Source organism: Vigna unguiculata, chromosome 3, assembly GCF_004118075.2.
Source record: "Vigna unguiculata cultivar IT97K-499-35 chromosome 3, ASM411807v1, whole genome shotgun sequence".
Classification (NCBI taxonomy): domain Eukaryota; kingdom Viridiplantae; phylum Streptophyta; class Magnoliopsida; order Fabales; family Fabaceae; genus Vigna; species Vigna unguiculata.
Window position 1 is genome coordinate 49244202 of NC_040281.1, and position 15332 is coordinate 49259533.

At 30.9% G+C, this 15332-nt stretch overlaps 1 protein-coding gene across 2 annotated transcripts; it reads left to right on the top strand.

Moving 5' to 3' along the window:
- Positions 1 to 5031: 5031 nt before the first annotated feature.
- LOC114175677 (protein transport protein SEC16B homolog) lies at positions 5032 to 14957 on the top strand. 2 transcript variants are annotated; one of them, XM_028060457.1, is made up of 13 exons: positions 5032 to 7137; positions 7227 to 7547; positions 11027 to 11158; positions 11236 to 11358; positions 11504 to 11671; positions 11821 to 11946; positions 12030 to 12164; positions 12727 to 12854; positions 12929 to 13037; positions 13116 to 13436; positions 13540 to 13671; positions 13758 to 14053; positions 14139 to 14957. In XM_028060457.1, the coding sequence occupies exons 1-13, from the start codon at positions 5500 to 5502 to the stop codon at positions 14581 to 14583; spliced, it is 4074 nt and encodes a 1357-aa protein (XP_027916258.1). In that variant the 5' UTR covers positions 5032 to 5499; the 3' UTR covers positions 14584 to 14957. The 2 variants fall into 2 exon arrangements, with proteins under 2 accessions (XP_027916258.1, XP_027916259.1); XM_028060458.1 differs by having other exon boundaries at positions 12793 to 12854.
- The last annotated feature ends 375 nt before the right edge of the window (positions 14958 to 15332 follow it).

The following is a 15332-nucleotide window of genomic DNA, read 5'->3' on the forward strand; positions in this document are numbered from 1 at the left end:
GTTCAATGTGGTACCCGAATTTTATGAATGTTCAATTTGGTACCCCAATTTTCTAAAGAGGTTCAATTTGGTCCTCTCCGTTAAGTTGGAGTTAACACCGTGTCCGTACAGGACACGTGTCAAGCCATGAAATTTTTATTTTTATTTTATTTTTTTTTTAAAATTAATTTTTTTTTTCAAAAAATTAATTTTTTTTTTCGAAAAATTTAAAAAAACTGCCACGTGTCAGTTTATTATCGTGCCACGTGGCAGCTTACAAGCATGACACGTGGCAGTGTAATAGTTATTTTCAATTTAGTACCCCAGTTTAAATTTTTGGTTCAATTTAGTACCCAAATTTTTTAAAATGATTCAATTTCGTCCTTTCCTATTTGAGACCAAATTAGTAAATAAGCTTAATTATAATTTATATAAACATGTTAAAATAATTGTTTTGAATTTATACATCAAATCACTACACCTAAATATTCAAATTATTTTATTTTTTACAAGTGTAAAAAATTTCATGTATAAAAAATTACAAAGGTTAAAATGAAGAAAATAAAATAATTTAAGTATTTAGGTGTAGTGATTTGATGTATAAATTCAAAACAATTATTTTAACATGTTTATATAAATTATAATTAAGCTTATTTACTAATTTGGTCTCAAATAGGAAAGGACGAAATTGGATCATTTTAAAAAATTTGGGTACTAAATTGAACCAAAAATTTAAACTGGGGTACTAAATTGAAAATAACTATTACACTGCCACGTGTCATGCTTGTAAGCTGCCACGTGGCACGATAATAAACTGACACGTGGCAGTTTTTTTAAATTTTTCGAAAAAAAAAAATTAATTTTTTGGAAAAAAAATTAATTTAAAAAAAAAATAAAAAAAAATAAAAATTTCATGGCTTGACACGTGTCCTGTACGGACACGGTGTTAACTCCAACTTAACGGAGAGGACCAAATTGAACCTTTTTAGAAAATTGGGGTACCAAATTGAACATTCCTAAAGTTCGGGTACCATATTGAACTTTCCGAAAAAGTTTGGGTACCAAATGTGTATTTATACCTTTTCTTAACTACAAAAGTTGAAACTTTGTGTAACCAACTTGGTTGGATAGTTTTACATATTAAATTTTATGTAAGAAAAATAATAAACTACACCTTCATGAGAATACATCTATTCACTTTCATATGTTGGTTAAACTAACATAATATTTTGGTTAAGTTAATATAATTGTATAACTTCATATCTAACTCAATATTGATTTGGTCTCTCTATTTTTATTTATTTTAATTTGGTCTCTATTTTTGGAGAATTTGATTATATTATTGGTGTAGTAACAACGTCAAAGGTGTCACGTAGAGATGACAAATAAACTTGTCCTCATGGGTATTACCTGGACCCATTTCCGTTTTGACGGAAATCCCACATTGACTGGGTATGGATATGAATATGAAAAATCTCCGACTTTTTCAATTGGGTATGTAAATGTATATATCCCTGCCATAATACTCATCCCCGTTTAAATTATTAAAATATTCACAATATATATATATATATATATATATATATATATATATATATATATATATATATATATATATATACTTTCTATTTTTTATTTCTTTTAATTATTTGGTTTGTCATGAAAATCATTCGCATCTCCAATATATTTTTCATCTTATTATAACCTTTATGTAATTATGTTAAAATGATGTATGTCAATTAAAAAAATTATATCTCACATTTGAATATTTCTATTATTTTTAATACTTTTATTTATTGTATATATCTTATTATAACCATTGAGTATATATCTTGATATTTGAAAAGTTTTCGTAGATCTCTAAGCTATTTTCCATCTTATCATACCTTTGATTATACATTTGTTTTTCATTGTGTGATTTCTTTCAACAGTCTCTCAAATTGTTTCTAAGACACACATTTTAAATATTTTGGTTTGTTGTTTATTTTCATCCTGTAAAATACTATCTTGATATATTTTATCTAATTATTTTTTATTTTCTAACTCATTATCAATCATATTGTAATTTTTCACTATAATTGTAAAAATAATTTTTATTTACTACAATATAAAAATTTACTGTAATTGTTATAAATGTTTTTTTATCACCATTCAACATATATTGGAGTTCAAAAAATACAAGATCTATGTCAAAATTTTATTATTATGTTTATTATTTGTTTTTGCGTCATTTTGATCAAGTGATGTATTGTAGCTTTTATTAATGTATGAAATAGAGATTCATTAGAATTTAAAATAGTTAAGTAAACAAACATTTAAAATATATTATAATTTGAATATTTTTAAAAAAATATTTTTAAATGTTATCAACTAGGTTTCATTAATGTTTGCAAATTTAATAAATGTTTTGGTTCTCATGAAATTTTATTTGGTATTTTAATCTAAAATGTAAACAATTATAATTTATTTCAAAGTATTTGATATTGAATAAATAATCATCCTCCTAATATTGAATATTTGATAATATTATGTTTCCTTTATCGTAAATTTTTCTTATTTTATAAAATTAAATAAAATTAATATTGAAGTAGTAAGAAAATGGGTATGAGTTCGAGATTATACCCAATACTCGATGAGGATGAAATAAAAGTTTGATACCCGTTGAATTTGAATATATGGGAATGTGGACGAATTTTTTCTACGGGAATGAGTATGGGATAACGAAACTCATCCCCGTCCCATCCTGTTGCCATCTCCAGTGCCACATGTGAGTTCCTAGATTTTTTTGATTTTTTAAAATTTCTTTTAAAATTTTATTTTATTTTTTATTTTTATTTTAAATTAAAAATTTGTCATGTGTCAAGTAAACGTCATGTCACGTGACAGTGACAGTGTGATAGGATAGTGGTAGTGTGACATGTCACTATTATACCTGGTGTCATTTCCTTATTCTCAATTTAGTCCCTGTATTTTTTATTTTGTCTCAATTTAGTCCAAATTTTTGTAAAAAATTTACAATTTAGTCCCCCTCCAAATTGAAATAAAAATTAATTTTCTATAAATGTTATACAAATATTTTTATTAAATTTGATATTTTTATTATATAATTTTAGCAAAACTAAGTTTATTTAAATTTTTGTTTCACATTCAACTTTATTTAAAATTGTTTTTTATTTTTTATTTGTTTTTAATCGTTATATAAACTAATTAAAATTATTTAAAAATTTACATTTGAATTTATATAATTGTTATTTTTCACCAACTCAAACATTTGTATAGAAATTATTGAACTTTACACATTTTAAAAATATAAATTATTTGAAATATAAATTTAAATAAAAAATATTAAAGTATGATGCAATAAAATATCAATATAATTTATTGACTTTTTCCTATTAGTATTATTTTCTATTGAAACCTTTAAAACAATTTTAAATAAAGTTTATTATAAAATTTAAATTTAAATAAACTGAATATTGTTAAAAATGTTTATTAGAAGTATTAATTTTAATAGAAATATTTGTGTACTGTTTATATAAAAATTAAATTTGGTTTCAATCTGGAGATGACAAAATTGCTCAATTTATACAAAAATTGTGACTAAACTGAGATAAAAATAAAAAATACAGGGACCAAATCAAGAATGAAAAAATGACACATGGTATAACAGTGACATGTGGCACTGCCACTACCACATCACGTTGTCGGTCACTGTCACGTGACACAACCTCAGCTACACACATGACAAATTTTTAATTTTTTAAAATTTTTTTAAAAGAAATTTAAAAAATCTAAGAATTGACATGTGCTACCCATTTAACGTTGTTACTACACTACTGACGGAAAGAACTTGATTACATCCGATCTTTCAAAATAGCACCAAATTAAATTAAATTAAAATAAAAAGATCAAATGAAAATTTTACTATGAAAATGAAGACCAGATGCATAATTTAACCTATAATTAATTCAACATAGGAATATTAGTACTGAAAAAAAGGTTTTTTAATGTTCTTTTAGAGATCCAAAGCTCATGCGAGTGTTTTACCTACTTGAGTCGCCCTTGTTGAAAGTACTCTATTTTTTAGTTTTCCTTGCAAGCAACTCTCGAAGATCTTCTCATTAACAACTTCACAACCATCACCCTCACGTGCATCTCTCCCCGTTAGGAGTATCATAATTCCCTCTCTTTTGGTTTGCATGTTATTTTCCTTGAAGATGATATCCTTGTCCAAGTACTTTTACGTATTTCATGTAATTTCAGAACTTTGCAAAATATGCTACCAAGTACACAAACATCATCAGCCTTGTAACATGCAATGACATAAATACCACAAAGATTGAATCATGTCCATGCTTTGATTTAGCAAAATCCATTGAGAAATTTAACCAAGGATTGCTAAGAATTGGAAAAAAAATGTACATAATTCATGATGTATGACTTTAGATTTAGCCTTCTTGTAACTCAAAAATTTTCATTAAACTTTTGCACATCTTTTTCCATGTTAGATCAATAAAACTGTTTTTCTTTTAAATGTCTAATATTGACAATGTCGAAATGTCTCGTAAGTTCATCGACATGATCTTCTTTAGTTAATAATTTTTTTTAAAGATCCCTTAATACAAACATATTGTCCCTAAAAGAAAGTTATCATGCTTATATATAATCCTTTTTAAGGTTCTTGAGAAATGAGAATACTCCAAAAATTAACGAAAAGTCACCATTTTGTAGATATAATTTCTTTATGCGCTTAAATCCTAGAGTCTCAGTTTTAAGCATAGTTAATAATGCATGTCTCTTTATCAATGCATCCACCACTAGTAGGGGACGCAAACAACGGTCGCAACCAGATGCAATTGCATGCAAATAATACACGTACATTTTGTTTTTCTTATTCTTTTTAATCCATTTTTTAATACAGGATTGTGTACGAGTAGTATAATGTAGATAATAAAAAAAAAAATCAGAATTAAAAAATTGAGAAGTGAATGGAGCAATAATAAATGTAAAAAATAATCTAAAATTGACAAAAAGAAAACATTGTAATTTTGTGTTCTTGATAGTAGGTGAGGTGGTGCGAAATCCAGGGCTTTCCACTCTTTACTACTCTCTCTCTCTTTCTCTTTTTTTCTCTTTCGTCTCTTTCGTCTCTTCTCTTTTGATTGTTTTCTCTGTCTGATTAAAAATGGATCTCTGACGCTACCTCGTTCTTTTATTTGTTTATGTTTTTGCTGCTTTTGCTCTGCGGCCCAAAACGTTGCGTTTTGTTGAGACGGAAACTTTGCAATTCCCGGGTAATGCCTTTATATTTTAATTTTTTAAAATTCCTCTTCGTTCTTGGATTGCGTGCATCTTAGGATTCGCATATCTCGTTTCTGTTTTGGTTGGTGGCTATTTCGGATTCGAATCTCGTGGTTGCCAATTGTAGGAGGTGAAATCAAGGATTGTTTGGGTGTGGTTGTGACGATTTCATGCGAATTGGTGACCGGTGCAATTGAGAAGGTTTATGGTTTGGGCGTGATGGCTTCGAATCCTCCACTGGAGGATCAGACGGACGAGGATTTTTTCGATAAACTGGTGGAGGATGACAATGAACATGTTAATTCTGGCCATGCTGATGAAGATTATGATAATTATGATGACGTCAAAGCGTTCGCGAATTTAGGGATCCATGGTGACGCTGGAGAATGTCGGAATGAGAGGAAACAGGAAGAAAGGGACGAAAGTGGTGTGCAATTAGATGGTGGGAATGCTCGAGAGGGAGGTTTTTCGGCGTCCTCTGGTTCATTTGGAGGTGATAGTGCGATGGATCATGGTGATCATGGGACGGGTTTGGAGAGGACGTCAGTTTCCGATGTGAGCAAGAGCAATGGGATTAACAATTCCGAGGTTAAGGAGGTGGGTTGGAATTCTTTTAATGTTGATGCAAATCGAGATAATGGGTTTGGATCGTATTCTGACTTCTTCGGTGAATTGGTAGAAGAATCTGGCAGAACGTGTAATCATTCTAATAATGAGGAAAAATCTGGTAATGAAATTCGAAATGATGGGTCAAATTCTTTAAGTAATTACGAGCAATGCCAAGAGGGTAAAGGTTACGATACATCTCAGGTAAATAAAACAAATGGGCAAGATCTGAGCAGCAGTCAGTACTGGGAGGATCTTTATCCTGGCTGGAAGTATGATCAGAACACTGGGCAATGGTATATGGTAGATGAACATAATGCTAATCAGGGAAGCTCTATGGCCAATACAACTGCAAATTGGACAACTGCTTCTGATGCTGTATCGGAGGTTTCTTATATGCAACAAACTGCGCAATCTATGGTTGGAACTTTAGCTGCGACTAACACAACCGAAAGTGTATCATGCTGGAATCAGGCTTCGCAGGGGAATAATGGGTATCCTGAACATATGGTTTTCGATCCTCAGTATCCTGGCTGGTATTATGACATGATTGCTCAAGAATGGCGCTCGTTAGAAACTTACCATTCATTTATTCAATCTGCTGGTCATGGACAGGAAAGTAGGCGTTCTTCTACTGAACAAAATTTGCCCAATGATGTCAATTTATATAGAGAGTATGGTCAAGATGGCAATTATGGGTCACTTGGCGCTGGTAATCAGACTACAGATGACAAGTGGAGTGGCTCATACGGTATTCACCATCACCAGGGTCAAGACACACACACAACTGAGATGGCTACTAGAAATGAGGATACTGCAACTTCTGGTGGAAACAGACAATATGGGCATTCTTTTGGTTCAAATATTTCTATTAATAAAGATCAACAAAATAACTCTGCCTCATTTGAAACAGTTTCGTACAGTAAAGTGAACCATGATCATGGTTTGGCTGATCAAACTCTTGAGCGACAAAACTCTGCTCCTAGTGGGAACGTTCCTCAACATTTTAATTATTCTAATACACAGTTTGATGAACCAAATAATTTCTCAAATGAATATGCTAAGAGTCAGAAGCCCTTCAGTTACTCCCAGGCACAGCCATCGTTCCAGGATACGCATCAGTCTCGTGCACCTCATGTTGGAAGATCATCAGCTGGACGTCCCCCTCATGCCTTAGTAACCTTTGGATTTGGTGGAAAACTCGTTGTAATGAAAGATTATAGTTTTTCAAGTTCATCATATGGAAGCCAGGTTAACTCTTGATTCATGTTTTCAGTTTTAATTGATGCTTCGTTTGAATTTTGTTATAATTAACACTTCTCGTTCACTTTTATCTGAAGACATCTGTCCAAGGATCTGTTTCTGTGTTAAACGTGATGGAAGTTGTCAATGGAAGTATTGATTCTTCGAGCATTGGCAGTGGCGCTGGTGATTATTTCCGTGCTCTGAGTCAGCAATCTTTCCCTGGTCCATTGGTTAGTGGGAGTTTTGGAAATAAAGAGTTGTACAAATGGATAGATGAGAGGATTGCACATTCTGGATCAACTGACATGGATTATAAGAAATGTGAAAGGTTGAGACTCCTTCTCTCCTTGCTTAAAATAGCCTGTCAACATTATGGAAAACTACGTTCTCCTTTTGGTACAGACACCATACGAAAAGTAAGTTAAATTTATTACCCTTCAAGTTCTTTTTATATTTTCTATGCCACTGTTCATTTAATTTCACGTTCTTTGCAAGATTGATAAAAAAGTTTTGTGGAGAGTTGTGTTGCGCTTTACTTTACAGCCGTATGTCTTTTATTGGTGGACTTTATATATGTATTATAATGTGGAAAGGAACTAGAATAAAAAGAAAAAAAATCATATAATTTTTTTATTAAAATCAAGAAGATTTATTAATTTTTTTATCTTCAAAAAATCATAAATTATACTTAAAAAGAGATTAAGAAAGTAATATTAATTTTCAATATACCTTAACAATGTTTGGTTCAGCTTGATCTGATAGGAAGATGTAACGTTGTAGTGGCCTTATTTGACCCATTTTTCAAATAGAATACAATTTGCAGTCTCAATAAATAATCCTAATTTAGGCCGAAGTAAGAAATAAATTATGTATATATAAAATCTAAATTACTCTAATAAAAATCATTTTAACTTTTAGATATACAAGTTTTAATATATAAATTATGATACATGTGTATGTTTTAATAAAATAATATTGCTTTATTTGTTTAAATATAATTTATTATTTTAAAAGTTGACTAATCCATAAATTTACGGATTAGATTTCGTAAATCCATTTAGATCTTAGATCATAGATTAAATGGGCTAAGAAAAAAAAATGATTGAATTCAATTTAGATCACATTATTTTAATTATCAGGTGATCAAATTATTTTTTTCATGATTTTAGTCTGATTAAATTTGTTATGGTATTTTAATCCAATAATAATATGACAGAGAAAATCAAGATAAAAGAATTATTTCATATCCTTATGAAAATAAATATAGTAATTAATCAAAATCATTAACTTCTTTATTCTTTAGAGGTCATTCATCAAGCTTACAAGCTTATGCTGAATTTTTTAAATTTTGTGACTCAAGACGAGGTTGAGATAAATAAATAAAATATTTACTTCTTTCTTCAAAAATGGAGAAAGAGTTATCATAATTTAATTACAATATAAGAAACAATTTGTTGCAGTAAGAATTAGTTTACATACTAAATTTCAAATATTATAAATCCTAGTTAACTATAGATAAAGTTATTAGTAAAATAAATTATAAGTAACACAAAACAAAATTGTTGTCTAACATATTTTTTTTTACTGAGAAAAGACAATTAAAAGCAAACAAACAATCCATATTATATATATATATATATATATATATATATATATATATATATATATATATATATATATATATAAATGGGATTCCCTCTTTTGTGTCCACATTTCATAATTCTAACTTTACCCTTTAGAATTTAATTATTTATTAAATTTTTAAAAATTAACTGTTAATTTTACAAGTTTTTATAAAACTATTTACTTATCTCCTTTTTCTTTTTTCTCCTACTATTCATCAACAGTTATTTTTTTCATATTTTCTCCATACATTTCACTTCAATTTTTATAAATATACTTTTATTTTGTTCATTAACTTAATAACATTACAATATCATCAATTATAAATATAATTCAAAAAATGCGTACACACAGGCGCGATAGCACATGTGTTTACGCTAGTATAACAATAAATGTGTTTCCTCTTTTTGTGTCCACATTTCATAATACCCATCTTACCCTTAATTATTTTAAAAATTAATTATTTTATAAATAATTTACTTTTGAATCATTTTTCTACAAATCTTTTTTGAAATCTCTTTTGTCTTAAATCATTATTTAAATTTTCTTTTTACATATCTTATTTTTTTTAATTTATATTTAACAACTATTTTAAAAATTATATATTTATTATTAATTTTAAATTTCTTAAAAATTGAAAAAAGCGAATACAAAGACGCGACAATGTGTGTTCGCTAGTGTGTATATATATATATATATATATATATATATATATATATATATATATATATATATATAAAATCTGTTATTAACGTAGTTATACATTAAATTTATAAAAAGCAATCAAAACAAAAATTAAATATTAATGTAAAAATAAGATAATGCAATATTTAAAAGAAGAAGACCAGCTACAAACACCAACCAGAAAAGAGAAAGCTGCTCAACTTTCTATTCTTCTTACCTTATAATATCTTTAAAGATAGAAAAAAAAAAAACATTTTTTCTCTACTTGGTGCTAAAGTGAAGGGGGAATAGGCTTAGTAGCATCTTGAGTCCCTATATTCCTTATAATGATTTGATTTTTTTTCTTTTATTTATTTTTTACTCACTATGGTCTCTATATTTTCTAAACAAAACTCAATGTGGTAATTCTATTAGATCAATGTTAACCTCGTTTAAAAGACAATGATTTGGCATAGGCTAATTCATTGTCCAATTTTAGCAGCAAAATGGGAGGAATAAAGTTTACATGAATCTAAAAACTAAATAAATTGTGTCTTTTAAAAAATATAAGAACCACATTAAGTAAAAGTTAAATAGAGAAAAAACATTGAATCATTATTATAATTACAGGAAAAAAAAATTATTAAGCCAAAAGAATATAATACTTGATAACACTACTCAGCTTCCCCCTTATACCTCAATAACTTTAATAGATAAAACTTATTATGGTTTTCTAGACTTGATTAAACATCAAATATATCAATGTACTGATAATACTAATTATTTGTAAAAGGAAGGGGATGGATATATTATATTCGGAATTTAGAAGGGGATGGATATATTATATTAGGAATTAATGCATATGCGGATAACATTTTTTGGGTTAGGGGGTGACTGCCCCTGTTTCAATACATGCGTTCTGTCCCTGGATGTTAATAACATCTGCAACATTGCTTCCTGCATTTTTTTAGTCGTCTTTTTATGGAGTGGTTTGTTAAAGTTTAATTGCTTTCCGAAATGTTTGTTGTGCCATATTATCTTGATAGTTGGAAAAGTCATTCTTGTCAGCAATAGAGTTAAGTTAAATTCTCATTCATATTTTTTTTGCTTGACAAGGAAATGGATGTTATGGTGTTGATAATTAGGAAAATAGAAGAGAGACTAGAGAGGAAATTGAGTAAATTTTATTATATTTGACATATAAACTACACCATTTGATTATTATTATTTATTGTTTTTGGTTTATAGTAGAATAGCTTATAATTATTCCATGACTTTTCACTGAACACACTGATTTAAAACTTGTAATGATCATTCAAATATTCAATAGGTATTACGCACAAGCCCTCATCTTTTACACTACCTCACAACTTTTTTATTTTTTAATTATTACTTGTAAATGTATTTGCTGTACCTTCTTTAGCACGAGAAGGAAAACTTTGTCCAAATAGGAACGTGAAAGTATTCAGGAAATATTTGATAATGATCTATGTGGTTGTTCTAACCTTATCATGCCCCATTGATAGTTTTGATTCAATTGTTACATATTCCATTTCCGCACAGTATCACCGACAGATTTGGTGACCTACTGTGTTTGTATTTTGAACAGGAAAATGATACTCCTGAGGCAGCAGTTGCAAAGCTTTTTGCATCTACCAAGACGTGTGGCAAGGAGTTCACTCAATACGGTGTGCTAAGAAGTCACTGTCTGCAAAATTTGCCTTCTGAAGCTCAAATGCGGGTGTGTATAAGTTAACTCCAGACAAACCCTACAGATATTTAAATATGCACATTTTGTTGATATTTATTTTGATCTAGGCAACGGCTTCTGAGGTACAAAACCTTCTTGTCTCTGGAAAAAAAAAGGAGGCTTTGCAGTATGCACAAGAAGGTCAATTGTGGGGACCTGCGCTTGTTCTTGCTTCACAACTTGGTGATCAGGTTAGCTGTCTTTTTTCTGGTGTTCAATACTGTATTGAACTGTTGATACTGAAATATCTGAATTAGATTGTCCCTTACGTGTCTTATAGTCCTTTTTTAACCAGCTTTTATTGTGCAATGAACTTTGTACATTTATCTATTGCAGTTCTATGTTGACACAGTGAAGCAAATGGCACTTCGTCAGCTAGTTTCAGGATCACCTTTGCGCACATTATGCCTTCTAATCGCTGGACAGCCAGCTGAAGTTTTCTCTCCTGGTAGCTCAGCTGGTGGGGATCCTAACTCTTTGAATATTCCTCAGCAGCCTACACAGGTGATCTCAATGGGATGATCTAGGAACCTATGCACAGGATTATACACTTCAGTTTTCGTTTTTCCAAGTTTCATTATTTTCAAAGGTTAATGTTTTTTTTTTAATTCAACTAGGAAACTCATAAGTTTCTTGTTACTTTGGAATTTCAGTTTGGATCTATTGACATGCTTGGTGATTGGGAGGAAAATTTGGCTGTAATAACTGCAAACAGAACCAAAGATGACGAACTTGTAATTATTCATCTTGGTGATTGCTTGTGGAGAGAAACAAGTCAGGTATAGTTCTCAATCCATGTTTCTGGTTGTTTAATGATTGTGCAGATTTCAATTTTGCTTCTAACTTGGGAGACATATTTTAGATCATTGCTGCACACATATGCTATTTAGTTGCTGAAGCGAATTTCGAATCATACTCAGATAGGGCAAGGCTCTGTCTAATTGGAGCAGATCACTGGAAATTTCCTCGAACTTATGCTAGTCCAGAGGCTATCCAGGTTTGTTGAAATATCTTTTAACTCTTTAGGTTGCCTCTTGAACTAAATTTGGTTGCTCTATTGCATATAGCACGAACATGTTCTGAGTTTATTTCCCGGAAAATGTAATGTACATTGTATATTTGCTATCCCTTCCTCTCTCCATTGGACTTCTCTGATTCCTGATTGCTTGATTCTCTAGGATTTTACATTGCTCAATCTAGGATCTTTCATTAAATGTTTAAGATAACATCCACATGTTTAGAGCCTTGCATGTAGTTTATATTACTTTTTCAATCCTAGGTCTATCAACTCAGGAATGTGACATTTTAAAAACCGTGTGTTTTGTAAGGCTTATAAATAACCTGTCTGCGTAAAATACAGGTGCCTTAGCATTTCTTTTTCTCTTGACAATGTAAATATATAAGATTTTATATTGGTGAATTGTAATTGACAATTTAAATAAAAGATTTTATAGTGATAGTGCATGAGCATTTAAACTTAATGTTAAATATGATAGAATTGTTTTGTGAGATGTATTGAAGTACACAAAACTGATCAAACTTGACGGTTATTTGAACAGAGGACTGAATTATATGAATATTCAAAGGTGCTTGGAAACTCTCAGTTTATTTTGCTTCCATTTCAGCCATATAAGCTTATTTATGCATACATGCTAGCTGAAGTGGGAAAGGTTTCAGACTCGCTGAAGTAAGTTCTTAGAATATTATTTGTACAGTATTATACTTTGTGTAATCTGCCTTATTGTTATTATGTTGCTTCAGGTACTGCCAAGCAGTAATGAAATGCTTAAAAACTGGTCGTGCACCAGAAGTAGAAACATGGAAGCAGTTGGTATTATCTCTTGAAGATAGGATTAGAACCCACCAACAGGTACTTCCTTGTATTTGACTGAGTCTTCATTATTTTGATAGTTTTGTTATTTATACTCTTAGTTAACAATGTGTTCAGGGTGGGTATGCCGCAAATTTGGCACCTGCAAAATTAGTGGGCAAATTGCTCAACTTTTTTGATAGTACTGCACATCGAGTTGTTGGTGGTTTACCACCACCTGCTCCATCATCGTCATCATCTCAAGGATATGTTCACGGAAATGGACATCACCAGCCTGTTACAAACAGAGTATCGAATAGCCAATCAACAATGGCAATGTCATCCTTAGTTCCATCCGCTTCAATGGAACCTATAAGTGATTGGACAGCTGACGATAATAAAACACCAAAACCTAATAGAAGCGTTTCAGAGCCAGACTTTGGTAGAAGCCCTCGCCAGGTTTGTGATTACTATTTAGGATACTTCAAAAGATTTCAGTTTCATGTGTTCGTTTTTCTTTAGTGTATTTTTTTTATTGGGGAAAATGGTTGTTTCTTTCCAGGGAACTTCACCTGAAGGTCAAGGAAAAACAACAGAATCAGGGGGTGCATCTCGCTTTTCTCGTTTTGGTTTTGGCTCACAACTATTACAAAAGACAGTGGAACTAGTTTTGAGACCTCGCCCCGGTCGACAGGTATTACTTTAGTCGTTTCATGTTATTTTCTGTTATAGTTTCAACGGTGGTTTTGACTAAGCCAACTCAAATGGTGCTTTATGAAGGCTAAATTGGGTGAAAAGAACAAGTTTTATTATGATGAAGAACTGAAAAGATGGGTAGAGGAAGGCGTCCAACCTCAATCTGAAGAAACTGCACTACCACCTCCTCCAAAGACTTCTACTTTCCAGAATGGTTCAACTGAATACAGCTTAAAACATGCACTGAAGAATGAAGGAACGCCTCCTAAGGAGGGATATGATTTAAAAACTAAAAGTCATGAACATAATCCAGGGATTCCACCAATGCCACCAAGCTCAACTCAATTCTCTGGCCGAGGTCGCGTTGGTGTTCGATCAAGGTAAGATAATCATAGTCTTGTTACGATCGTCTCCTTGTTGGAACAAAGCAAAGTTCAACTTTAGTGAAATTTTTGGTCTATACAGGTACGTTGACACGTTCAACCCTGGTAGTGGAAGCTCTACAAAATTGTTTCAGTCATCACCTGTCAAACCTGCTCTGGCTGCCAATGCAAAGTTTTTTGTTCCTGCTCACACACCATCATCAAATGAGCAGGCAATGGAAGCTATAACAGAAAGTAATCATGAAGATAGTTTAAATAATGAAAAACCTTCAACGTCCTACCAATCCCCTGGAGTTTTACCACGGCAAAGGTTTCCAAGCATGGATACTATTGGTTTCCAGGAAATAATGACGAATGGCAGCAACTCTGAAGTGCCTCATTCACGGCGAACAGCTTCATGGGGTGGTGAGGCTATTAATGATCTATTTAGTCCCACAGAAATGGGAGAAAATAATACTCCTGGTGAATCTTTGGGAATGTCACCATCAAAGTTTGTGCCCAATGATCTTCAAGAGGTTCAATTTTGAGCACATAATTAAGTTGTAAATATCAAATTTTGTTTATGGTCATCAGAGTAGTTGGGACATCCCTGTTGCATTTCTATCAAGTTCCAAATGCTGGTATCCATCGGGTGAAGTTCATAAAGAGCAACCTTTTCTCTTCCCATCCGTTGTTTTACTTTCAATGTCAAGGGATATACCACGTAGGTGAGTATAAGTAGTACAACTCATTTGTTCATTTTATTACACAACAAAACACACTGACCCTCAAGGAAAACAGGCCTCAACACATCGAAAAGAAAGAATAGTTCATGGAATTGTGAAATATTTTGCCCTTTTGTAATTTTTATTTCAGAAATGAAATATAATTTAATGATAAATGTGCTAGGTTTTGAAGTCAATCTTGCTTTCTATTTTTCTCCTTTTAGGAAGATTTTTCCTTATCCTCCCCTTCATTGTAGAGTTAATTTCCCCCTCTTTTTGTTTTGTATGTATAAAATGCAAAATTTTGGAAAGATGAAAATGTAATTCAAATGTAAAGACGTTTCGTAAGCACAGTTCACGAATTTAATTTTAGAAAAATAATACGTTGCACTCTAAAAAATATATATTAATTAAAATACTATTATTTTGAGTTAGAACAATAATATGAATGTTTTTTATCTTTAGTGGTCTAAACGTATCATTATTTTTTTTATTGATCACTGAACTTAACACGTACTACAGATGAGACGTAAATATGCGAAGGAAAAAAGAGTTGATGTGACGAAAAAGAA